The sequence below is a fragment of the Tamandua tetradactyla genome, chromosome 7 (genome assembly GCF_023851605.1).
Source record: "Tamandua tetradactyla isolate mTamTet1 chromosome 7, mTamTet1.pri, whole genome shotgun sequence".
NCBI classification, from domain to species: Eukaryota; Metazoa; Chordata; class Mammalia; order Pilosa; family Myrmecophagidae; genus Tamandua; species Tamandua tetradactyla.
The window spans coordinates 66,867,663-66,892,697 of NC_135333.1; the positions used below are offsets into that span (position 1 = coordinate 66,867,663).

Here is a 25,035-nt window from a genome sequence, read left to right on the forward strand (position 1 = left end):
ATTGTAGGTTTCCATTGTTTTTTTCATTTCTTCTACTGTGTCTTTCATTCCCATAAGTTCTGTGATTTGTTTTTTCAGATTTTCAGTTTCTTTTTTTTGTTCTTTCCTTGCCTTCTTTATATCCTCCCTCAATTCACTGATTTGGTTTTTGATGAGGTTTTCCATGTCTGTCTGTACATTCTGAATTAATTGTTTCAGCTCCTGTATGTCATTTGAATTGTTGGTTTGTTCCTTTGACTGGGCCATATCTTCAATTTTCCTAGTGTTATTTGTTATTTTTTGCTGGTGTCTAGGCATTTAATTACCTTAATTAGTTTATTCTGGAGATTGCTTTCACTTCTTTTATATAGGGTTTTCTTGCTGGATGAATTTGTTGTCTATCTGTTCTTTGACATTCCATTCAGCTTTATCTGGACCTTTAGCTTAAGTTTTGTTTAACAGAGGAGAATTTTTCAGTTCTTGTTTTCTTGTTTCTTGCCCTGCTTCTGTGGTGCCTTCCCCCCCAACACACACACACACACTTAGGAGGGTCTATTTAGATATTATAGACCCCAGCCAGATTTTTCCAGACCAAACTGGCCTCCTATCAGGAGGAAAGAGTCACCTGCATTGGTTTTCTCTGAGGGTGAGAACCAGCAGGTTCAAAGACTTTCCTGTGAAGTCTCTGGACTCTGTTTTTCTTATCCTGCCCTGTGTGTGGTGCTTGTCTGACTGCAGGTCCCACCAGTATAAGATGATGCGGTACCTTTAACTTTGGCAGACTCTCCCTGCTGGGGGTGTGGTGGAGAAAGAGGAGAGGTTGTAGGCTGGTTTTAATGGCTTCAAATTACCAAGCCCTGGGGTCTGAATTCCTTGATGGAGGGATTCCACCTGGGTGCGGCTTCACCCCTCCCCTGGGTAAGGCACAGGCTCCAGATAAGCCCCCAAAAGAGCTTACTTCTGCCTATGCCTGGGGCAGTTGCAGCCTGAAAAGCCCTGCCGCTGTGTCCAGAGGCAGTCAAGCCTTTGTAGATACACAACCACAAAAACCTGTTTCCTTCTCTTTTTTTCCCCCTTTTTCTGTCAGTCCTGCCCCCTTGGCGCTGGGGCAAAAATGAGCAACCTCCGCTTTGATCAGGTTCAACTAAGCTGGGGGCCTATTTTTAGTAGTCAGAATTTGTTAATTAGTTCCACAATTGGCGTTTGATTGTGCCCAGTTCCTGCTGCTGGTAAAGTCCTTTCCTTTCCCCTCTGCGAAGAGGCCTGTGGGGGAGGGGCACTGGCCACTGCAGCTTTGGGAACTCACGGTTCTGGGGGGTGCTCGCAGCTGGTCCAGCTGGTCCAGACTGGGGTACGCTGTGTGTCTGGTCACTGACGTGGCCCCAGGAGCTGTTCTGTACTGTTTCTGGTTATTTAGTAGTTGTTCTGGAGGACGAACTAAAATGCGCACGTTATTAAGCCGCCATCTTGACCCGGAAGTGCCACTTGTTTTTTTAATGCTCAGTACTGTGTTCCTAAGCCAGCCTGCACTGGTTTAGCATTTGGTTGCCTTTCACTTGGGTGAATCAGGCCTCCATTCTGATTGATCAGTGCCCAGGCCATGGGTCCTGAAACATTGTGAATATCACCTCTGGTTTTGGGAATCTGTTCATCAATCAGTTTCACTGCTATATTCCATTGTATGGATGTGTCACACTTTTTATCAACGTTATAGTTGATGGACATTTAGTTTTCCTTGTTTCTACTATTTTAAATCACACTGCTATATGCATTTTTGTGCATTTCTCTTAGTGCAGGAGTTTGTAGGATATAACCTAGAAAGAGAATTGCTTCTTTATACGCTATGTGAATATTTAGTTTTATTAGATAATGCCAATGTTTTCCAAAAGAGTCAGTGTATTCTTCTACCAGAGTATATGGAAGTTCCAGTCATCCTGCATCCTTTTCATCATGCCATACCGTGTGACTTTATTTTGCCAATTTAGTAGATGGGTAACAATATTTGATTGTATTTCAATTTGCATTAGGATAATTACTAATGCAATTGAGCCTCTTTCCACATGTTTATTGACCCTATGTGTTTCCTCTTGTGAAATGCCAGGCCATGACTTTTCTGCTTAAATATTTTTCCTGTAGGGTAGTTTGTCTTTTTCTTATTGATTTGTAGAATATCTTATATATTCTGTCTACTAATCTTTGTCAGTTGAAAGTGCTACAAATACCTTCTCCTACTTGTTGGCTTGTCTTTTTACTTCCTTTATGTGTCTTTAGATGAGCAAAAGGTCTTAATTTATAAAAGGTAAATTTATGGCATGTGCTTATTGTCTTGTTCAAGAAATTGATCCCTACTCTGAAATCATAAACATGCATATATTCCAAAAATTTTATAATTTTGCCTTTCATCAGTTCTGAAAAATTCTTCCAGCTATTTTGTCTTTTTGTTTGCCATATTCTTTTTCTCCCTCTGAAACTCTATCCTTCATATCTCAAATCTCTAATCCTATTAATCATATTTTCCATCTCTATTTGCTAGACAGGTTTGCTAGATAATTTCTTCAAACTTGCCCCTTCCAGTTCACAGATTCTCTCCTTGGCTAGGTTTAACCTGTTTTAAAACCCATTCACTGTTTTAAATTTTGGTTATTAATTTTTTTGGTTTTGAAAGTTCTAGCTTTCTCATTTTCAAATCTGTTTGATAATTTTGTGGTATCTTATGCTTTATTCATATCTTTAATCTTATTTATTTATTTAACCATATTAGACATAGTTATTTTGTCATTTGTAGCTGATAATTCTAATATTTGGAATCTTTTGGTTCTGACTCTGATGTCTATAGTTTCTGCTAGTTCACACTCATGGTCCCTTGTTTCCTTGTGTATCTTGTATTTGTTCTTTTATTGTGAAGTTACTAGTCTTGTTGCAGAGGAAGCAGCAGCCTGCGAGAGGATAAATGGTTTGCCAAGTCACACAACTAGCAAATGGAAGAGCAGGAATTCCAAACAAAGTCCATCTGACTCTAAAGTCCATGTCCTTTTCCCTCTCCTATGAATCTTTAAAGACCCTTGAGTGGTGAACTTTCATAAATCACTCCACAAGTGATTATTGAGAACCAACTTTGGGCCAAGCATTATTCTTGGTGCTGGGGATAAAAAAATGAACAATATGTATTTCCTCTTTGTAAAGAATGCACAGTCTAGTGGGGGGACATTAGTATGTAAATAGACAAATGACATTAAGGTATGGTTAGTGCTCTCGCTGAGGTAGAAACAGAGTTCTCTGGGAGCCAAGAGAAAGTTTTGTTGAGTCACTGGCTGATGCTCAGGGGGCTATGTTATGCTTCTCTGAAGCACTAGTCAAGACAATTGCAGTACCATCACCTGGCAGAGCAAAGGACATGCTGTTCACATTTTCTTCTAAGTGAATGATGCCCCCTAGAGCTGTGCAAGGAGACTGCCTAACGAGCTGGAGGGAGGTCATTTCAGGCAGACAAAGTAATAAATGTAAAGACATGGAACAAATCTAAATCAGTGGGAAATAGAGCCTTAGAAATCACATAATCTAACCCTCGACATGATGCATAAATCTGCTTTATATTATAGTGAATTTACTGATTGATTTACAGGACAAATGCTTGCTATCAAAATGTTTTTATCTATTGTCAACTGTCTCTAGGCATCATCAGAATAAAAGCATGATTTGATTTTTATTTAGAGACCCTCGGAGAGGAAATGCTATACACTTTTCCCATTCGGTTTTATGGCAGAATACAAGGGGGTCAGAGCAGATCATCGGATGTTTACAAGGGCATTCGGGGGCTTAGATGCTAGACTCAGGTTTGCTACTGTTAGCTGTGTGACCTTGGATAAACTCATTCTCCTCATTCTCCATCTGAAAAAAAGAAGGTGTTATATTACAGATTCCCTAAGGTCACTTCCAGCATTATGATTTTCCAAACTCCATTTGACAACTCCCAAAGGGAAAGGGCTAGTATTTTTTTTAATGAGAGAGATTTCTTCTGTTGCATATTTCAGACTTCAGATTGAGCTTCAGGCACAATGCTACTCCACGTTCTTCTGAGAGCCCTGGTACTCCTCTTTCCACTCTGCTCAAAAGGACTTGCTCCTCCATGGTGGAAGCCCAGGCCCTGCTTGCAGTTCTGGGGTACCTGGGAACCTCTGTGTTCTGTCTCAGTAGGCCCCAATGCCCTGCCTTTTCCACCAGGACAGGCTATGAAGCCCTAGAGCCAGCATCAACCCCTCTTCTTGGGTCCACTGGCTGCAGGAAGAGAGGCATCCAGCCAGAGTCCAGCTCTGCAGTGCTTCCCCATGCCACCTGTTCTCCTGGCCTCAGATCCAGGGCACAGAGTCTTACCCTTGAGCATCACAGGCCCTGGCAGGGGGGAAAGGCCCCGAAGAGCCCCAGCGGATGGGCTCACCAGCCCTTTTCCCCAGAGCCATTGCCCTCTTCCTGGGGATACTCTGAGACTATTGCACATCTTTGGTTTCCAGGTAATTTCCTCAACACCCATTTTCCTTTTTAAATAAAAAAATATGAGCTAGAGGGGAAGGTTGAGAAAGAGCCAGGTGTGGAATGCTGGAGACTGTCTTCCCACATCAACCCAACATCCCATGGCCAAGTGCATCAGTAAAGGGCTCAAATGTCTGGACTTCCAGGTTTATGATGTTGCCCATCTCCCTGGCCCTTAGGATGGCCAAGGTCTCCTTACTCCACCGCCCCCAGGGGCAAGAACTGGTGGGCACACCAGAGAGAACACGCATCAGTGAGATGAAAACCTGCTCCTCCCAAGTGGCTGGGCTAGTTTGATCCTGCTAATGAGTCTCCAGAGAGCAGCCTGGGCCATGGATATAATCAGGAGGCAGCTCTTTCCTGTCTAGGAATCCTAGGCTTCCTCAGATGCAGGAAAGGGGCTTTAAGGACAGACTGTCACCTAGAGGTGTCAGTGAGAAAGAGGCTGTGATTTGGATAAGGTTTGTGGTGGTGAGAGGTCCGTGCCTTCCTCCCTTAGCTGAGCATGTGAGGAACCCAGGATGTTTTCTCTCTCTCTTGCTGTTTGTGGCACTCTGCTGGGCGTAATTGTCTAGCTTGTTGTGCTCTGTAGAGTCCCCAGAGATTTCTCTTCTCTTTCCTCCTCACATACCCCTCCCCACGTTAATGTTTTGAACTCTTGGTTGCTCTGGTCTCTGGGAAGGAATTATGGAGCCAGCAAGGAGGAAGCTGTGATTCGATGTCACAGAATTTGTGCTTCATCTGTCTATCCCATCCCAGCCAGGTACTTGGGGATTTTATCTGTTTGTTTATTTGTTTATTTATTTTGACGGGGAGGAAGAAGAGACAAAGAGGAACCAGCTGAGAAAGCAGAAAAGTAGTCATGAGGTATGACTGAGGTGGGGCGATTTGATGGGGGCATGCCTTTCTGAAAGGGCTGTGTGGCCTGGGCAGGAGGGGGTGCCCGGCAGCCCTGATGCCTGTTGAGAGCCCAGCTGCCCTCTCTGCTGCAGTTTACAGATGAGGAGGACACCCAGGGCTCTGTCCAACATAATAAGATGAGGCGGTGCCACTTGAGGCTAGGCTATAACTAGCTCTAAATAAACACCAGGTTTATTATCCTTTAGCTCTGAGGAAGGGGTTAGGAACTTCAACCCTATGACGTGTAGCTAAACCCAGTAGAGTTTTTCACCCAGGATGAGGGAACATGTACATGTTGGGAATGGGGCCATGGAGTGAGCAATGCAAAATAGGGAAGCAGAGAGCAGAGCATCCTAGGAGGAGGATGCTGATCTAGGACGTCTACCCTTCTACGTGCCTCCTTCCACCACTCAGACATAGGGATTATGGGTCGGGTACGTGTGATTCGTATATGGTGTGGGCTCTTACCTGGTAGGGTTTGTGAGGCCCTTCTTTCTAAAAATAGCCATCTCTTTCTTCTAGTTCCTTAGCACCTGAAAGTCTTCTATGAGTAGAGATTCATTTACTTGGGACAAAGCATTTTCTTTTCCAGGGATTCACTTCCAAAATGCGATTGCCTTTGATATGGGGTATTTTATGGACAAGGGAAATTCTTCTGTGTAAATTAGGTGATTCGTTGGATTTGCTTCCCAAAGGAAGTACTGGGGAGCAGGGGAGTAAAGGTTCCCGTTGGGAGTGGAAGCCACTGGGAGTGGGAATGAATCCACATGGGGAAAGGGAGGGCAAACAGCTGGGCCAGAAGTGCTGAAGTCTTTGATCAGCTGTCTCTCAGTGCAGCCTAGAGCTGTCTCCAGTTTTTGAGGACAAGTCCTAGGCTTTCTGCCTTCTCCCTCTCTCCCTTCTTTCCTTTCTTTCTTTTGCAAACATTTCTTAAATGCCTACCGTGTGTGAGCTACCATGTCAGGCTAAAGGGTTCTGAGATAAGATCCAGGTCTTACCTTTGCAGGTGCCAGGTTAGGAGATAGTTACAAATGCAGATTTGTAACAAATCTGGGATTGCCAGAGGGTTACAAATGCAGGAGAGAATGTTCGCAGAGGCTTCCTGAAGAAAGTGGCATCTTGGCCACGGCTCAGATATGGGCATATTCAGCAGGTGAATGACAGGGATTTGGAATTAGAGGAAGTGGTGGTGGGGAGAGTAATGGGATTGCATTGAAGCAGAAACAGCAGGAGCACTAGTGCCCAGACACAAAACAGCATTTGAAAACTGCAAGGCACTCACAAGCTATGGCACTTTAAAGGGCAGGGGTGGGGCCATGACAAGGGATGAAGTGGGAGAGGGTTTGGTAGGTCAGGACTTCCATGCCCTGGGAAGTCATTGTGGGATTTTAAGCAATGCGGGAGCACAATCATAGATGCTTGTGTTTAATTTGTAAGGCGATTTAGGCAGCAGGATTGAGGATGGATTGGAGGAGGTGTGGGGAAGCTGCTTAGGAGACCGTTTTGCTAGGAGACCATTAGGGGCCTGAACTACAGATATGGGATGCAGAGAGTCCCATCTTCATTTTCACACAGTCATGTTAATGCATGGTAAGAAACTATGGTGATCATTTGCAAATTTGGAAAAATGTTTTCACTTTCACTACTGAAATTGAGAGTACAGCCAGCTTGTGTTGACAGATCTGAATTTGCAACTGAGGCACTTCCCTATGAGGCCATGCAGTTAGCCAGCTTTCAGTAGAGGCAGCCCATAGCTGACCACTCCCAGCAAGGAAGGTGATGCCTAATGAAGATCTACCCACATCCCAGACACCCACCCAAACCCAGGATTGGCTCTGGAGGTGGTCCTGGCCAGTCAGGCTCTTGTGATGGTGGCTTGTGAATACCCTGGGGCATGGGCATGAACATCAATGCAAGGGTCAGCCCTCTGGATCCCCAGCCAGAGGGCCTGCCCTTGAGGTTGTAGTGCATCATGAGCCTAATGTTGACTGCCAGAGAGCCTAGTGGGGGGAGAGACAAGGAATTCCTAAGTAATTAGGATGAGTACACAATCATCTGTGGCACAAGGAAAACAAAGTTTCAAAAGTTGTAGAGATTTTTGCCAAAGGAGGGCATTGCATTAGATTGTGGCTCCCATATCTGACTGTGCAGAACTCCTTGGGGAGCTTTTTTAGAATAGAGATATCTGGGCTCCACCGCTAGGGGAATTGGGATCCAGTCTGGATTTTGCAGTTTGAAAGCTCTTCAGGCAAATTTGGAAACCACTGGAACATATAATCTTTTGTGTGCTTAGCACACTGCCTGGCTACAGATGTGCTCAATAAATATGTTAAGAATGAATGAACCTCCAAGATCCACCCTAACTTTGTGATTCCAAGTATCCTTCCAGCTTGGGAAGGTGGGAGGAAGGTGTTGATGGAAGCATTGCTGAGGCTGGAAGAAAGGTAGGCTCATAGGACCCAGTGACTGGAACAGTTTGCCACCTTTGCAGCTATTTTGCATGAATGCCAAGTGTGTGTGTTTTGAACAAGAGCAGGAGGTGGAGCTGGTTTCAGCTTTCCCACCTTCCTTCTAACCAGTTTTTAAGCTGAACTAGCTTTTGTTTGAGAAAGGTAAGCTGGCTTTGGTAAAGTGGTGAGATAGAATTATTGCTGAGGAAACAAAAGAAGTGTGAGAACCCAAGAGATTTGTCCATTGAAAACTAACTAGCCAGCTCAGAAGACCAAGACCCAGGAGAGGCCAAAGAGGGGCCCAGGACATGAGACTCAAGGCCTCTAATCGCCTGTCTTCTCACAGCACATGTTAATGCAGTATCTGGTCCTTGTGTCTGTTCTCTAGTCATGGCAAGCAGGCTGGAGCCCCTCAGTCCAGGTCTCTTGACACTAAAGTCAAATCCCCCCTATTCCAGGCTTTGATGGAAAAGGAGTGCTCCCTACTGTTGTATTCTTTCCTCCTTGCATTACATTGAACCATTTATAGTTATATGTTATAATATTTTTTTGGATTATAAAAGCAGTACATGCCCATATAAAAAGTTGGAAAACAAAGGAGTTTTACTGTTGAGTTTTGGCTGTTCAGGAAACCTCTAGGAGCTGTCATTGAACACAAAAAGGAAGCCCTGCCTTCATACTTCCTGGGCCCTCCAGAGGTCCTTAGCCAGCCACTGTCCAGTACCCAAGGGATTAGTTGGCAAGGCTTCTATGACAGATACCACACAAAGGGCTAGGCTTAAACAACAGATATTTATTGTCTCATGGTTTGGCAGCCTAGAAGTCCAACATCAAGGTATTGGCAGGGCTTGCTTTCTGCTCCCAGAGTCTGCAGAGTTCCCACAATCCTCCTTCACATGGTGGTCTCTCTCTCCTTGTCTCTGCTCCTCTGATTTTCTTTGACCTCTGGCTTCTACTTCCATGTCCATTTTCCTTTATTAATAAGGACTTCAGCCATTTTGGATTAAGGCACAGTCTCATTGAACTTGGCCTCAACGTAGCCAATGATGCCATTTTCCAAGGTCCTAGTTACAAATGGATTCATGGGACTGAGGGTGAGGACTTGAACATGTCTTTTGTGGGGGACGAGGTTCAATCCCTACACCAGGCCTTAGCACAGAAATCAAGACATGGGAATAAAACCTATTTTACAGGGGAGATTCTAAATTTGAATACAGAGCTGAGGTCTATTAAGAGATTCCTGTTATATTGGTTCGGAGGCCAGTGAGATTCTGCAGAACAATGTCATGAAGCTTACTGTGTTAAAGGAAAAATGCAGTTTGACCACCTGAATATGGGAGATCATACCGTCTTCTTCTTGCTTCCTGGAGATGCTACTGTAGAATTGAGTGTTGTTAGGCATTATGTGCCTCTTGAGGAAGGTACTGGAGGCAACAAACAATCAGCAAGTTAATATACTTGTGCAACATGCTGGTATCCAAGAATGGGGTATGGAACTCAGAGACACAGAAGCCACCAGCCCTCGGGGTAGGGGTAGGGGTGCTGGTCAAGCCTAGGGCAACTGGTTGTGAGCTGTGTGTCCTTACAGGTTGCTGTGCAATATTATAATTTTCTGCGTGTGCCATGGTGTGATAAATATTGGGAAGCACTGTTCTATAGCAGTGGTTTTCAGTTTGGTTCCCCAAGAGGATGAAGCTGTATTCAAGGTACACTCCCAGGGTCACTTGAATGAATCTTAGAGACAGATGGTACTTTGGGGGTTACATCTTGCCCACCCCCTCCATTCCATGTACAATTGTCATGGGTGATCATCAGGCTGACTTGGCACTCACTACCCCACAGGGCTCATTCTATTTTTGGACAGGTCTACATTTTAGAAAAACTTCTCTTTGTTCCAGAAGCTACCTCCCTATAAATGCCACACTTTAGCTTTATTCTGTCATTGGTCCATGTAGAACAGGTTTATGCTATGTTGTAAATTACAACCCTTCTGATATCGCCACCCCTCTTTCTGTCCCCTGCTGCCCAAGGAGTTTTTGTTTGTTATGCAGTAGACTTTAGTTTTTAGAGCAATTTTAGATTTACAGAAAAATTGAGCAGATAGTATAGACAGTTCTCATACATCCCCCAACCATATCCAGTTTCCCCTATTAACATCCTACATCAGTATGTACATTTGTTATAATTAATGAACCAACAGCAATACATTATCATTAACTAAAGTCCATATTTTATTTGGATTTTCTTAGTTCTTACCTAACGTTCCTTTTACAGGATTCCACATTAAATTTGGTCATCTTGTATCCTTAGATTCCTCTTGGCTATGAATAGTTTCTCAAACTTTCCTTGTTTTTGATGACCTCTAAGGAAACCTGGTCAGGTTGTATTGCAGGATGCTCCTCTGTTGGAATGTGCCTGATATTTTTATCATGATTAGATGAGGTTAAAGGTTCTGGGGAGGATGTTAGCAGAGATGAAGTGCCATTTCCATCACATCATATCAACAGTATATACTATCAACGTGACTTAAGACTGGCAATTGCTGACCTTGCCCATCTGGCTGCAGTGGTATTTGTCCAGTTTCTCACTAGAAAATTACTCCAAGTTTTCAGATTCCATACTGCACTCTTTGAATGGAAGTCACAATGTACAGCCCACACTTAAGGAGTGGGGAGCTATGCTTCCTGTTCTTTAGGGTGAAGTGTCTACACAATTGAATAGGAATTCTTCTGCACAAGAGATTTCTATCTTCTCCCCCTTTTATGAACATAATTGTTTATGTAGGTCAGTATAGACTCGTGGCTGTTAATTTTATACTTTGAGTTATAATCAAATACCACTTTATTTTGTTGCACAAATTGCTCCAGCTTTGGCCATTAGGATCTCTTTCAGTTGGTTCCTGAACCCTTTACATACCCCGTCAATCTGTGTGTGTGTGTGTGTGTGTGTGTGTGTGTGTGTGTGTTTGAACACCTTCTTACTTTCTGGCACTACAAGATGCTTCAGTCACATCATGTATTTTTCCTGCCCTACTTCTAGAATCAACCATTTCTCCAAGGAGCCCTGGTTCCTTTTATTGGAGAGTGATTTCTAAACTCTAAAATCTAAAATGCTAGATGTATTGGTTGCTACTAGGGTATTGTTACTTTTAGGTCCTCTCAGCTGACAAAGCAAAGAAATATATGTGTGTACACTAACCCTTGTATACACACAAATCCACAAGTATTTCTGTAAGTAGACATCTGCATCTAGGTTAAGATAAACATGAATTCTTACTGGTGTTTTCAACTCTACTGAATTACCAAATGAATCATTCTAGCCTCCTTCTCTTTCTGATCTGTAAATTTCCACTCTAATAGTGAGAAACCTGGCTCCCACCATTTACTCTCAATTTATTTAATTGTTCAGTTCCATTACACGTGCATAGCAGTATCAGAATTGTTAACCCCTAGAAGTTTTGGTTTGTTTTATTTTTTCTCAGATTAAACATTGTCAGCACCTTATACGATTTTAGGCTCCACAACATCTTGCCCATCCTCCATCAATTTTTTCTTCTTTCACAAGAAATGAGCAAAGATCACTTTTTCCATTTTACAAGTAAGGGAATCAACTTTGAGAAGTGAAAGAAATAATAATGGCAAATATTTGCTCATCGCTTATGTAAAGCACTGTTTTAACAACTTTACCTGTATTAACTAATTTAATACTCACAACAACTCTATGCAATTGATACTATTATTATCCCCATATTACATATGAGGAAAGGTTAATAATTTTCCAAGGGTCAAACAGCTAGTGAGAGGTGGAGCTGGGAGTTAAAACTAAAGAGTCTGACTTCAGATTCCCTACTCTTTTAGAGTATTATTTAATACCCCATTGCTTTTAGAGGGATCTTTGTGAAACACTACTTTGCACATATGGCAATTTTATACTTAGCTTTCTGAAGAAACTCCAAAGTGCTTTCCAAAGCGGTTATACCATGGATAAGCGCGCCTCTTTCTCCACATCCTGTCCAGAACTTATTGCTTTCTGTTTTTTTGATAATAGCCATTCTGGTGGATGTGAGATGATATCTCATTGTGGTTTTGATTTGCATTTCCCTAATAGCCAGTGAAGTTGAATATCTTTTCATGTGCCTTTTAGACATCTGTATTTCCTCTTCTGAGAAGTGTCTGTTTATGTCTTTTGCCCATTTTTTAATTTGTTGTTTGTCTTTTTGTTGTTGAGTGGAAGAATATCCTTATATATTCTGGATACTAAACCCTTATCTGATATGTGGTTTCCAAATATTGCCTCCCATTGCAAATGCTGCATTTTTACTTTCTTGACAAAATTATTTGATACACAAAAGTGTCTAATTTTGAGGCGTTCCATTTATCTATTTTCTTCTTTAATGCTCATGCGTTGGGTGTAAGATCTAGGAAACCACCTCCTATCACAAGTTTTATAAGCTATTTCCCTATATTTTCTTCTAAAAGTTTTATGGTCTTAGCTCTAATGTTTATGTCTTTGATCCATTTTTAGTTAATTTTTGTATAAGGTGTGAGTTATGGATCCTCTTTCATTCTTTTGCATATGGATATCCAGTTCCATAAGCACCATTTATTGAAGAGGCTGTTCTGTCCCAGGTGAGTTGGCTTGATTGCCTTATCAAAGATCAATTGTCCATAGTTAAGAGGGTTTATATCTGAACACTCTATTCAATTTTATTGGTCATTATATCTGTCTTTATGCCAGTACCATGCTGTTTTGACCACCATAACTTCGTAATATGCCTTAAAGTCAGGTAGTGTGAGACCTCCCACTTCATTTTTTTTCTCAAGATATTTTTAGCTATTCGGGGCACCCTGCCCTTTCAAATAAATTTGGTTATTGGTTTTTCTATTTCTGCAAAGTAAGTTTTTGGGATTTTAATTGGTATTGCATTGAATCTATAAATCAGTTTGGGTAGAATTGACATCTTAACTATATTTAGTCTTCATATCCATGAACACATGGATATTTATTTAGGTCTTCTGTGATTTCTTTTAACTATTTCTTGCAGTTTTCTCTGTATACGTCTTTTGTATCCTTAGTTAAATTAATTCCTAAATATTTTATTCTTTTTGTTGCAGTTGTAAATGGAATTTTTTTCTTGATTTCCTCCTCAGATTGCTTATTACTAGTATATAGAAACACTACTGATTTTTGAGTGTTGATTTTGTACCCTGCCACTTTGCTGTACTCATTTTTCAGCTCTAGTAGCTTTGATGTGGTTTTGGTGGGGGGGTTGGTTTCGACATACAGTAACATGTCATCTGCCAACAGTGAGAGTTTTACTTCTTCCTTTCCATTTTGGATGCCTTGTATTTCTTTTTCTTGTCTGATTGCTATGGGTAGAACTTCCAACACAATGTTGAATAACAGTGGTGATAGTGGACATCCTTGTCTTGTTCCTGATCATAGGGGGAAAGCTTTCGGTCTTTTCCTGTTGAGAATGATGTTAGCTGTGGGTTTTTCATATATTCCCTTTATCATTTTGAGGAAGTTCTCTTCTATTCCTATCCTTTGAAGTGTTTTCATCAGGAAAGGATGTTCAATTTTTGTCAGATGCCTTTTCTGCATCAATTGGGATGATCACGTGCTTTTTTCTGCTTTGATTTATTGAAATAGTGTATTACATTCATTCATTTTCTTATGTTGAACCATCCTTGCATACAGGGGATAAATCCCACTTGGTCATGATGTATAATTCTTTTAATGTGCTGCTGAATTCTATTTACAAGTATTTTGTTGAAGATTTTTGTATCTATATTCATTAGAGAGATTGGTCTGTAATTATCTTTTCTTGTAGTATCATTGTCTAGTTTTGGTATGAAGGTGATGTTGACTTCATAGAATGAGTTAGGCAGCTTTCCCTCCTCTTCAATTTTTTTTTGAAGATTTTGGGCAGGATTGGTACTAATTGTTTCTTGAATGCTTGGTAGAATTCACATGTGAAGTCATTTGATCCTGGGTTTTCTTTTTTGGAGCTTCTTTATGACTGATTCAATCTCTTTACTTGTGATTTGTTTGTTGAGGTCATCTATTTCTTCTTAAGTCAATGTTGGTTGTTCATACTGTTCTAGTTTGCTAACTGCTGGAATGCAATATATGAGAAATAGAATGCCTTTTAAAAAGTGGCATTTAATAAGTTGCTAGTTTACAGTTCTAAGGCCAAGAAAATGTCCTATTTAAAACAAGTCTATAGAAATGTCTAATCAAAGGCATCCAGGGAAAAATACCTTGGTTCAAGAAGGCCGATGAAGTTCAGGGTCTCTCTGTCTCATCTGAGAAGGCACATGGTGAACACAGTCATGGTTTCTCCCTCGGCTGGAAGGGCATATGGCAAGCACAGAATCATCTGCTACCTTTCTCCCCTGGCTTCCTGTTTCATGAAGCTCCCCAGGAGGCGTTTTCTTTCTTCATCTCCAAAGTGCTGGCTGATGGACTCTCTGCTTTGTGGTGCTGCAGCATTCTCTGCTCTCCCCAAATCTCCCGTTCTCCAAAATGTTTCCTCTTTTATAGAACTCCAGTAAACTAATCAAGACCCACCCAAATGGGTGGAGACATGCTTCAACCTAATCCAGTTTAACAACCACTTTTGATTAAATCACGTCTCCAGGGAGATGATCTGATTACAGTTTCAAACATACAATGCTGAATAGGGATTAGAAGAAACAGCTGCCTTTACAAAATGGAATTAGGATTAAAACATGGCTTTTCTAGGGTACATACATCATTTCAAACCAGCACAATACCTTTCTAGGAAGTTGTCCATTTCATCTACATTGTCTAGTTTATTAGCATATAGTTGCTCATAGTATCCTCTCATTACCTTCTTTATTTCTGTGGGGTCAGTGGTTATGTCTCCTCTTCATTTCTGATTTTATTTATTTGCATCCTCTCTCTTTTCCTTTCTATCAACCTTGCTAAGGGTCCATCAATTTTATTGACTTTCTCAAAGAACCAACTTCTGGTTTTGTTGATTTTCTCTATTGTTTTCCTGTTCTCAATTTCATTTATTTCTGCTTTAATCTTTGTTATTCCTTTCCTTTTGCTTGGTTTGGGATTAGTTTGCTGTTCTTTCTCTAGTTCTTCCAAGTGAACAGTTAATTCCTTGATTTTTGTTCTTTCTTCTTTTTTTATATCAGCATTTAAAGCAATAAATTTCCTTCTTAGCACTGCTTTTGCTGCATCCCATAAATTTTGATGTGTTGCATTTTCATTTTCATTTGCATTGTGATATTTACTGATTTCTCTTGTAATTTCTTCCTTGACCCACTGGTGAGTGTGTTGTTTAGTTTCCATATATTTATGAATTTTCTGTATGCCAAGCACTCTTCCAGCTCTTTTCCACTTGATCCAGGTCGAGAGTAAACCTTTGACTCAAGCTCAGAAGACACCTTCCAAGTCCAAGAATTTCAGAATGACCCGATTCTTACGTAAGGTAGGAAGTGGTGCTTGGTGCCTTTTTTCCAGGAGAAAATGATGGCAGGTGGGAGGCTGGGGAGGCTTTTAACAAGCATTTTGGGCAACTCGACATAAAATGATGAAAGTGCTCTATGGATATCACCATGCCCCTTCTCCATGCAATTTTAAATGTTGCTATTCCTTGATAGTCAAACTACCTCCCCTGCATTGAAAGTGAAAGAGAGAGAGAGAGAGAGAGAGAGAGAGAGAGAGAGAGAGAGAGAGAGAGAGAGAGAGAGAGAGAGAGAGAAGAGCAGGGAATCAAATGAATAGGTCAGATAAATAATGTAGCAGTAGAGAAAATGGGAGCTTCTGTTACACCAAGGAAGATTTACTTTATGTTTTAGCAGGAAGAACTTTCCCATATTAGGGTAGTAATATGGCTAACCTTTAAGGAATACTCTACGTAATTACCCCATTTACCGCACAAAAGTCCTATGAGGTAGGTCCCATTTTTGTCCCCATGGTAGTGATGAGAGAACTGAAGCTTAGAGAGATAGGCTAGGTGACCTGTACAAGGTCTACAGCTAGTAAGTGGTGGAGCAGGGCTCCAAACTGAGAACCCAGGAGCTTTCCACTCTGCTGCCTTGGAATCTGCTTTTCTCCAAGAATTTTAAGAACAGGTTCAGGCCTATATTTGGGTTAGGCCCACCCTTACTTTGGGGAGGCCTGGAAGAACTGACCCTGGAGGCATCTTCTTGTCTGAGGCTCTTGTAATTTCTTCAATTTTTCCTTCTTTAGAATACAAACACTAGTGGCATTACTTCACTCCCTTTTGTGGATGCCAAGGGGAAGAAGAACATGGTCAATTTCCCACGCATCAACAAGAAAACCCTGCTGAAGCCACCCCTGCTGTTTCAGGTGAGCATAGGGCTGTGGACACAACCATAGTCAAGCAGGTGGAAGACCTGGTTTCAGTTCAGAGTCAAGCTTGGAAAGGTGACCCAGGATGGTGGAAAAAGTACAGTGTCAACTGAAGAGTTGGGTTATAGTGCTGTTTGCAGGCTTTACAATGTGTGTAAACTTGAGCCATAAGTCATTCACCTCCTGATAGCTTTGATTTCTTTATCTGCAAAAATAGGCCCTCTATAGAATTGTCATGAGGATTGGTTGAGAAAAGGGAAATTGAAGTGCCTGGTGCAGGAATGGTAGAAGCATATGAAATGTTTATTTTTCTCTCATGTGCCTACTTTTTTTGTGTGTGAGGACTAAATGAGATAATATGAAGCAGGTATCATACATATATAATTCAAGTTTATGTGCCCTTGGGCAAGTCACTTTATCTAGTTGGAAACTGGCTTTCTAAAATAGAAAGGAAGAATGACAATACAAAACCATCCCCATCTCTTGCTGCTGGGTGGCCAAGGTTGTACTTTATATTTACCTGGGTCTCTCAGAGAATAATGCAGGAGTCAGTCAGTTACTCCCTTTTAGGAAAAATGAGAAAATCTGCTGCCTCATAATTACCATTTTCTCCCTGGAGAGGAAGGAAAAGGGCCTGGCTAGATGTGGGTGTTCTTGGTTGGAGAAATGGTTTGTGACTCTCAGGAGAAGCCTAAACAGTCCTTTATTGAAAATATCTTTTCCTGGACAGGAGAACCAAACTCATAATCAGGGGCTGGCTTCTGAACTCAAGTCTTCAGAAATACCTTTGCACTCCAGCATTAAAAGCCAAGATCCCAAGCCAGAGGCAAAACCACCAAGAAAGCACAAGGTGCCCCTGACAGCAGTAGGTATGGCTTTGGACAGTAGCAGGGTGCCATAGGGGGTGGGACATGGATAGCAGTGTTCACAGGCTCATTGCCTATTAGAGTTCAAAGAAGAGAGTCAAAAGCCATGAGCTGTACTAGGTGCCAATGTGATCCTGTGCTCAGAGCTCTTCTACCACAGATTTGACTCTTGTAGCTTCCCCTCTTCTTAAGAATTTCAGGAACTACCCATAAGGAGATCATTTACTTTCTGAGCAAGTTCTTCCTTATGCAGAGCTGACATCTGCCTCCCTGCCGTTGTTAGCTCCTGATTCTGTCCTGTGGGCCAAGAACATGCCTTATTCAGTCTATACACGCCTGCTCTTCACATATATGAACACAGACATCATGTCCCCAATAAGTTTTGTTTTTCTCCTCCTGGCATTTCCTTCAATTTTTCAGAACTTTGTTGAATACCATGGTGTCCTCTCTCCCAATCCTGCTTCCTCTCCTCTGAGCACTCCTCAGTTTACATCTCAAAGTGTGAACCCCACCCTGCACCTCCCAGACTAAAGTACCAGTCCCCTGCTGTGATCTGGCCAGTGTGGCATAGACAAAGGACTATCATATGCTCCTCTTTGTAACCTGTACTGTTCTGTCTCATACACACTGACTTGGTGACACATTTGAGTGGAAACACCTCCTGGTATTTAAACTCACATTCATGTTACCTGCCTGGTCCCTGAAGACTAGAATTTTCAGACCCTTGCAGTAGAGTCTATTTGTGTAGCCTAATACCACATTAACTTGGGTAAATGCCTCCTTAACTAAGTCCTATTATTGATACTAAGTTTCCTCTTGGATTTTTTTACCTATGCTGCTATAACCATAACTCTTTGGACACTGAATTCTCCCTTTCCCTACCTTTGTGTTTTCTTCCTGATTTGTTGGAATCAAATATAAGACCTTAATGTTTACCCTTGTTAAATTTCTACCTTGTGAGATTCAGGATGTATGATGCTTGGGAAGCCCCTGGTGGAGGAGGGAGCTGTCTGGCTCATGAGCAAATCCCCAAGTTGGCTCCACTTACCTGACAACTGCAATGTTTTTCACACAGAAGCCCTAAAGTTTTTTAAGAACCAGCTCTCTTCATATGAGCAAAGTGAAATCCTGGGCTACACAGAGCTCTGGTTCCTGGGGCTTGAAGCTGAGAAGCTCAAAGTGGCTCCTGAGAAATTCAGCAAGACCAGCTTTGATGATGAGCATGGCTCCTATATAAAGGTGATGGCGGCATGGCTCAGAGTAACACAGGGGGCCTGACTGTTTTAGATCCCTATCAAGATCTGGGGTGGGGCCTGAAATTGTGGCTCCCAGGTAATGCCAATTGGCTGGTCCTTGGAACATATTTTGAGAAGCAAAGATTTAGAGTTTTTGCCACAGTCTCTATCTAGAGCCCTGGCTCTCAACCATGTTTAGGTTCAAAGTTCCCTTTGGGAATCTGATAAAAGCTACGGATCCTTGCTCCAGAAAAGGCACTTAGCATACCCACAAAGTTTCAGAGATTTAATGGGCCTTGATTAAGAATCCCCAATGTAAATCTTCCCTCCAACTCAGGCAGAAATCCATGACTCCTACCCCCTTAACCCCTTTTGGGCCTAGACTCTCTGGGAAATTTCCTAGGAATAAATAGATCTACATTTAAATTAATTCACTAGAACTCAATCCTCCCAGTTTCAAATCTTTGAAAGCTATGTTTTTGGTGGGAGAAGAGAGGTAATATGTACCCTTTATAGGTTTGGACTCCCCTTCCCCATTGCCTCCAGTGCACACACAGACAAATACATGATGCACAAAGCCAAACACTCACACAAGTGACACAGATGCATTCTCACATTCATTCTGTCAGAAAATGTTAATACCTATTTAATGAACATCTATCATATGCATGGGCATCTGCTAGACTCTGGAAATATAAAGGGAACTATAATAAATGAGTAAGATACAGTCTTTGCCCTAAAGTAACCACAATCAATGTCAAAATTGATGTCAAAAAGTGTATATGTACGTAAAGAATTACAATATAGCCAAACTGGTGGTACAATTTCCTGTCCTTTAACTAAACAACTCTCCCTAATTTCCAGCATAGGACGGACATGGGTGTTTTTGGCTCTTGGAAAATATTTCTCGAAGGTCTAAGTTCTGTACTGCTAGCTCAGGGACTGGGTTAAATCAGGCTAAGTCATAGGAGAACCAGATTTGGCCAGGAAGAGGAGACACATAGGGCTCAGAAATGGAACATCCCACAAACTGGAGCATTCAAGAATCATGGAATATCCAGACTGGAAAAGATCTTAAGGGCTGCCTTGTTCATCCTTCTTAATTTACAAGTCCCAACACATGCAGAAAACTAGGGTCTAGAATTGAGTTTCCCAATGACCATCTGGTATTGTTTGCAGTGCCTGACATGGGGTAGGGCCTTTGGGACTTACCCTGGCACCCCATGCAATCATGGGTAGCCTGGCATCACAAAAAAACTAGCCATTGCTGTAGTAATGAGTGGAGGGTGGGAGTTGTACAGGTACCCAGTGCAGTTTGGAAAGCTCCCCTCAAGAGGAAGCCATGAACTGGGGATGGGTATCTGGGGGGCCCTATTGTCTGGGCAGCTTCAGAGATTACAGCTCTGCTCCTTACCCCTGGCCTGGCTTCTGCAGGTCCTGAATGACCACATTGCCTACCGCTATGAGGTTCTGGAGATGATTGGGAAAGGGTCCTTTGGACAGGTGGTCAAGTGCTTGGATCACAAAAGCAACGAGTTGGTGGCCCTGAAAATCATCAGGAACAAGAAGAGGTGTGGATTGGTGAATGGAATATATCATAGATGTATTGCGCGACTCTGGCCCCTCCATCATGCTAACTCTTTCTGACTCTGCCTTTTTCTCTCACTCTCCTCCCCCCTTTCCTCTTTTTCTACCCATCTGACTCCCACATTGGGGCAAAGAGGGGACAAGGGCATGGAGCTTCTAGTGCTTTCTGCAGCCCTACATGCAGTCTTATTGAGGTCATGAGTGGGGGCTGAGAAAAGGTGCCAACTGCTGCAGCATGACATGACACCAGTGTTTTCTGTCCCTGTCCTCCACCCTCCCTGTCCCTCCCCAACCACCTCAGGTTTCACCACCAAGCCCTGGTGGAGCTGAAGATCCTGGACACTCTCAGACGGAAGGACAAAGACAACACTCACAACGTGGTGCACATGAAGGACTTTTTCTACTTCCGCAATCACCTCTGCATCACCTTTGAACTCCTCGGGTCAGCTGTCTTCTGTTTTTGATTCATTTTCTTTGAAAAAAGTGCTCAAGTGATAGAAACACTTTGAGGCCAGAACACTAGATGTTTCTGAATGTGAAGAGTTAGTGACTAGAAAGGGCACAACAGCTACTTAGTTCTTTAGAAGACCCAGGAGCAAGGCTACTGGGTCCAAACGCTGCCCATCTCACTCCAGTCCCTCAGTCAGGCCTGTCCTCTGCCATTGTACCCCGGATGTGATGCCCAGGTGCTGGACCTGAACTGGGTGACATCACCAGAATAAGGCTCTAGCCTCATGAGTTAAAGTGAAATATGTTGAGAAAGACTTTCCTTGGCTACCATGTTCCCACTCTCTAGTTTCTCAACCCCACAGTGAAGAGGTTGGAACCTAAGAGAACAGACAGCTGACTGCTCAGGGTGGGGAAAGGGCTTTGGTTTTGAGCAAACAAGGGCAACAGCAGATATTTTTGATGAGAAGAGAATTTGACTTAAATAGATTGGCATCACCTGGCAGAAAGGGCATGCTAATTGGAAAGGCATGCTAATTTGATATCTTTTTTCTCTGAGAAAATAATCAATGCAATTTAAATACAACCAGAAAACCCAGAATATATTTAGCAAAGGAGAATAATCAGTGCTGAGCTCTTAAAGACCCAGTGTTATTGGATTCATTGAGTCAGTAGCTCAGTGCTCCCATGACACTGTCACAGAAGGTGAAATCTGGCAACTGGCTAAATTTGATTCAGAAGGAAAGCTAACAATCTCCTCACCATCTTTTGATTAATATAAAATATGATCAACTCTCTGATGTGCAGATGTAAATTATCTTCCCTTTGGCAAAATGGGCAATCCAGGCTGCCTTTTTGGCCATTAAAAACAGTGTCAAGTTACGCTATGATAGCACTTAAAAGGCTTCTGAGAGGTCAGGAGGGGTGGGTGTAGTATGTCTTCAATTGTGTGGAGGGAGAATAGAAGCCCAGAGAGGTTGCAGAGTTGCTTGGGGTCACACTGCTCATCAGGATGGGGCTGGAGCCAAATCTCTCACAATCTCCATTGTACCACTCAAGAATGAGAGGCTTCTCAAATACTACCAGATTTAGCTAAGGCTTTGAAATAGGAGATTTAGGAGAAACTAGGAAGAGGTAGATGCAGAGTTGTTTCTGGGTCATTACCGCTCTTTCCCTCCTCTCCACATCTCACAGTTTACACAGAGGTTGCAAATAGCAGGCCACAGATAAGTTTCTGTTTGACTCTCATAGCGTTTTAAAATGCCTTGTCTTAAGTTCTAACATTTGTAAACCAAGAGATTTCACATAATAGAGCAGGCCCTCTGGTTCTAGAAAATTTAGGATGACCTGGCAAAGGTGAGCCCACCTTCCTGCAAGGAAACAGTTAGTTGAGACCTAGCAGCCAGGCTTGCTTCAGATGGGGAAGAGGTTCTTTCCACCTCAAACTGCATCCACACACTCTCTTATTCCCTCACCTGTAAGAGCCTGATCCCATTAGACATCTCTATTAGCCCTGGGCAGGAGTGGCAGGTGGCCTTTCTGGGTCCCTCCTGAGTACCTGAAGAACTAGGGATATTTCAGAATTTGGGTTCAATTCATAATACTCACATGCATGAGAAAGTGATTAAGCCATAGAGTAAATAGGAAGTCATTTGAGAAACCAGCACTATTGGGCTCCACACTGGGTCCACCATGAATCAGTAAAGTGGAGATTACTTGGGATTGCTTGTAGAGTCAAACTCAGCATTACCCTTTTTACACTGATAGGAATTTCTCTCTTTCTCTCTCCCAGAATCAACTTGTACGAACTGATGAAGAACAATAGCTTTCAAGGCTTTAGTATGTCAATAGTTCGGCGCTTTATCCTGTCTGTTTTGAAGTGCTTGCAAATGCTTTATGTAGAGAAAATCATTCACTGTGATCTCAAGCCAGTGAGTACAACCTCTGCTCCACCACAGGTGCTGGTTCCCACCCTCAGAAACTGCTGGCTCCATCCCATTCCCCAATGGTAACTGGGATGGCTGTCACATCACACAGCCAGAGCTTTCAGGGTGGAAACCAATCGGTCATGTTTATAGTTGTGCAAGCCAAGTGGGATGCAGTGAAGACTAAGGCACAAATTCTAGGCAGAAGGAAGAGAGATATAGTACAATTGAGGCAGACAGGAACAAGGTCTGAGTGCTTCCTTGTAGGGGCACTTAATGGAAACAAATTTATTCAATGGCATTTCTAAGGCCTTACACAAGTAAGGCACAGAACCAGGTGCCAAGGAAGATAAGAATAAGCTCAGAATCTTCAAGAGTTACAACCTTTATGGAGAAATAGACAAATGTATGCAATAGAAACATTGCAAAGCTGGGAGTGCTGGGTTCAAGCAAGAGGTGCAGAATATGGACAGAAAGTGGGGGAGGGGAGGACAATGGGATATGGAATCATGCGGGGGAGGTCACTTAGAGGTGGTAGCATTTTGAATTGGGCCCTGGAGGCTGGTGAACATCCAGGTAAGTGGAGAGACCAGAGCTAGGTCGTATTAGTGTAAAAAGGGCACCATTACTAAAATCTAACATTTGTCTTTTTCTTGCTAGGAGAATATAGTGCTATACCAAAAGGGCCAAGTCTCAGTTAAAGTCATTGACTTTGGATCAAGCTGTTATGAACACCAGAAAGGTAGGCTCCAACCCAGCCACTTTGCCTTAATTTTCCCATTAGATTTCTTCTCCTTTTTGAAACAAATACTTTGCACATGGAATCACCTGGATTCTAGTCTGGCTGAGGCATAAGAAATTGTTAGTATGACTCTGAACAAGGTGCTTCATCTTTCTAAACCTCTGTTTCCTCATCTATAAAATGAGAAGGTTGGATCCAAATACCTTAAGGTCCTTTGCAGCTCTCATATTCTGTGGGTATGGAACTAACTACCCAAGTGCATTGGATCCCAAAACTAGATGTGCATCAGAATCACCTGAGGGCTGGAAAATTATAGTTTCCAGGCCTCACCCCAGGTGCACTGAATCAAAATTTCTGGGGAGTACCTAGAAATCTGTACTTTGGAAATCATGACCCCTCTAACGTTTGGGCCAAGTGCCCTGGGTTCTCTAGGCTTTATCCTTTTTGAAGCTTGGATCCATGAAAGAGCTCTGGAGTACATTTCCACAGTCTTTACCAAACTTTGATATCATCATCTATTCTTTCAGTGTTTATCAAGGTCTGATGCAGAAAACATGTACCATTCCACAAACATTTACTGAGTATTTGCTATATATCAGTTACTGTCCTGGGTACCAGCAATAAAAAATGAAGAAGGCACATTTCCTGTCCTCAGGCTGCTTATATTCTATTGGAAAAGATATAAAGATAAAAAGATAACTTATTAGGTGCAATGATTAGGATGTACACAGGTTGCATTAATGGCCAGCCTTTATGGTGGCAGGGGTTGCCTGAGGAAGCCTGAGATTGAAGAAAGAACTATCAGGTAAGCACTCAGGTGCTTATTTCCCAATGTTTCCAGATGGATGGATGTTTCCAAATATTCTGAAGAGCCAATTTTGAAGACATATGCCCTTTATATCTTTTATGTATGGATCCCATAAGAAATTCCAACTAGAAAACAACATACCTTCCACAAAGAACTGAGATGTTTACTTTTGCTGATATTACAATATTTGTTGCAAGATAAATGGTTACCTATTAGTTACCATTTATCTTGACTGCCAGAATGCTCAGAGCTGAATTTTTAACTACTTTATCCTTGGTTTCTAACAGTCATCTCCCTCTTTATATTTTTTCTGACTTTCCTTTTGTTTTTAACTATGAGGCAGTATGAATACTAGAATCAGACAGTCTGGGTTCATATCCCAGCTCTGCCATTTATAAATGAGTGACCTTGACAATTTACTTAACCTCTGAATGTCTCAGTTTCCTAATTTTTTAAATGGGGACAATAAGAAGCAAAGTGTTTTGCCCTAGGTTAGAGCCAGGACTCAAAGGTGCAAGATGAGAATATATGGTGTCTCAGCTCACAGTGGTAAATCACCTGTTCATAGTTGTCTATAGTTGTCTGACTGATCAATGATATTAAAAAATCATTTTATTAAAAATGGCTAGAATACTTGAGAGAATTACATTAAGGCCTTAAGAAGCATAAACAAAGCAAAAAATATGCATCTCTGCCTTACTTGTAAAATTGAAAAACAGTTGCTGTTCAACATTAGGGCATTAGGTAAGAAAATTATGACACATTCACGTGATGGCATTGTCTATCACATTATTAAAGATGATGATTGTACATAGCTTTTGATGGTATTAGGAAGATGCACAAAATAGCAAAAGGAGGCTATAAATTTCTATAAGCAATATGATTAAAACTTTGCCAAAAAATAAACACAAAAAAGACTGGATAAGAATATTACAAAATGTTACCAGTCAATGTTACCATCGGCGGAATTATGATAAGTACACTTATACATAGACTTTCATTATGTATTTGGTCTGTGCTCTCTATTTTGGTAGCCACATGAAACTACTGAGTACTTGAAATGTGGCTGGTCCAAAGCGCAATGTGCTGTAAGTGTAAAATACACACCAGATTTCAAAGACTAGGATGTCAAAAATAATGAAAAATAGCTTGTTAATACTTTCTGTATTTATTATGCATTGAAATGATAATATTTTGGTTATGTTGGCTAAGTC

At 41.9% G+C, this 25,035-nt stretch overlaps 1 protein-coding gene across 10 annotated transcripts in view; it reads left to right on the plus strand.

The window, feature by feature from the left end:
- DYRK4 (dual specificity tyrosine phosphorylation regulated kinase 4) overlaps positions 1 to 25,035 on the plus strand; it is a 75,839-nt gene that overhangs the window by 39,033 nt on the left and 11,771 nt on the right. For 9 of the 10 annotated variants that reach the window (XR_013179504.1, XR_013179505.1, XM_077169744.1 and 6 more), the window contains 8 exons: positions 15,244 to 15,324; positions 16,089 to 16,208; positions 16,942 to 17,080; positions 18,153 to 18,316; positions 19,747 to 19,883; positions 20,201 to 20,341; positions 22,139 to 22,277; positions 22,932 to 23,013. Coding sequence is in view for 8 of the 10 variants with exons in the window: in XM_077169744.1 (XP_077025859.1) it covers positions 15,244 to 15,324; positions 16,089 to 16,208; positions 16,942 to 17,080; positions 18,153 to 18,316; positions 19,747 to 19,883; positions 20,201 to 20,341; positions 22,139 to 22,277; positions 22,932 to 23,013 (1,003 nt within the window). In the remaining 2 variants the exon portion in view is untranslated. Of the gene's footprint in view, positions 1 to 15,243; positions 15,325 to 15,835; positions 15,971 to 16,088; positions 16,209 to 16,941; positions 17,081 to 18,152; positions 18,317 to 19,746; positions 19,884 to 20,200; positions 20,342 to 22,138; positions 22,278 to 22,931; positions 23,014 to 25,035 lie in introns of those variants that run through there. The other variant, XM_077169748.1, reaches the window with a different exon arrangement.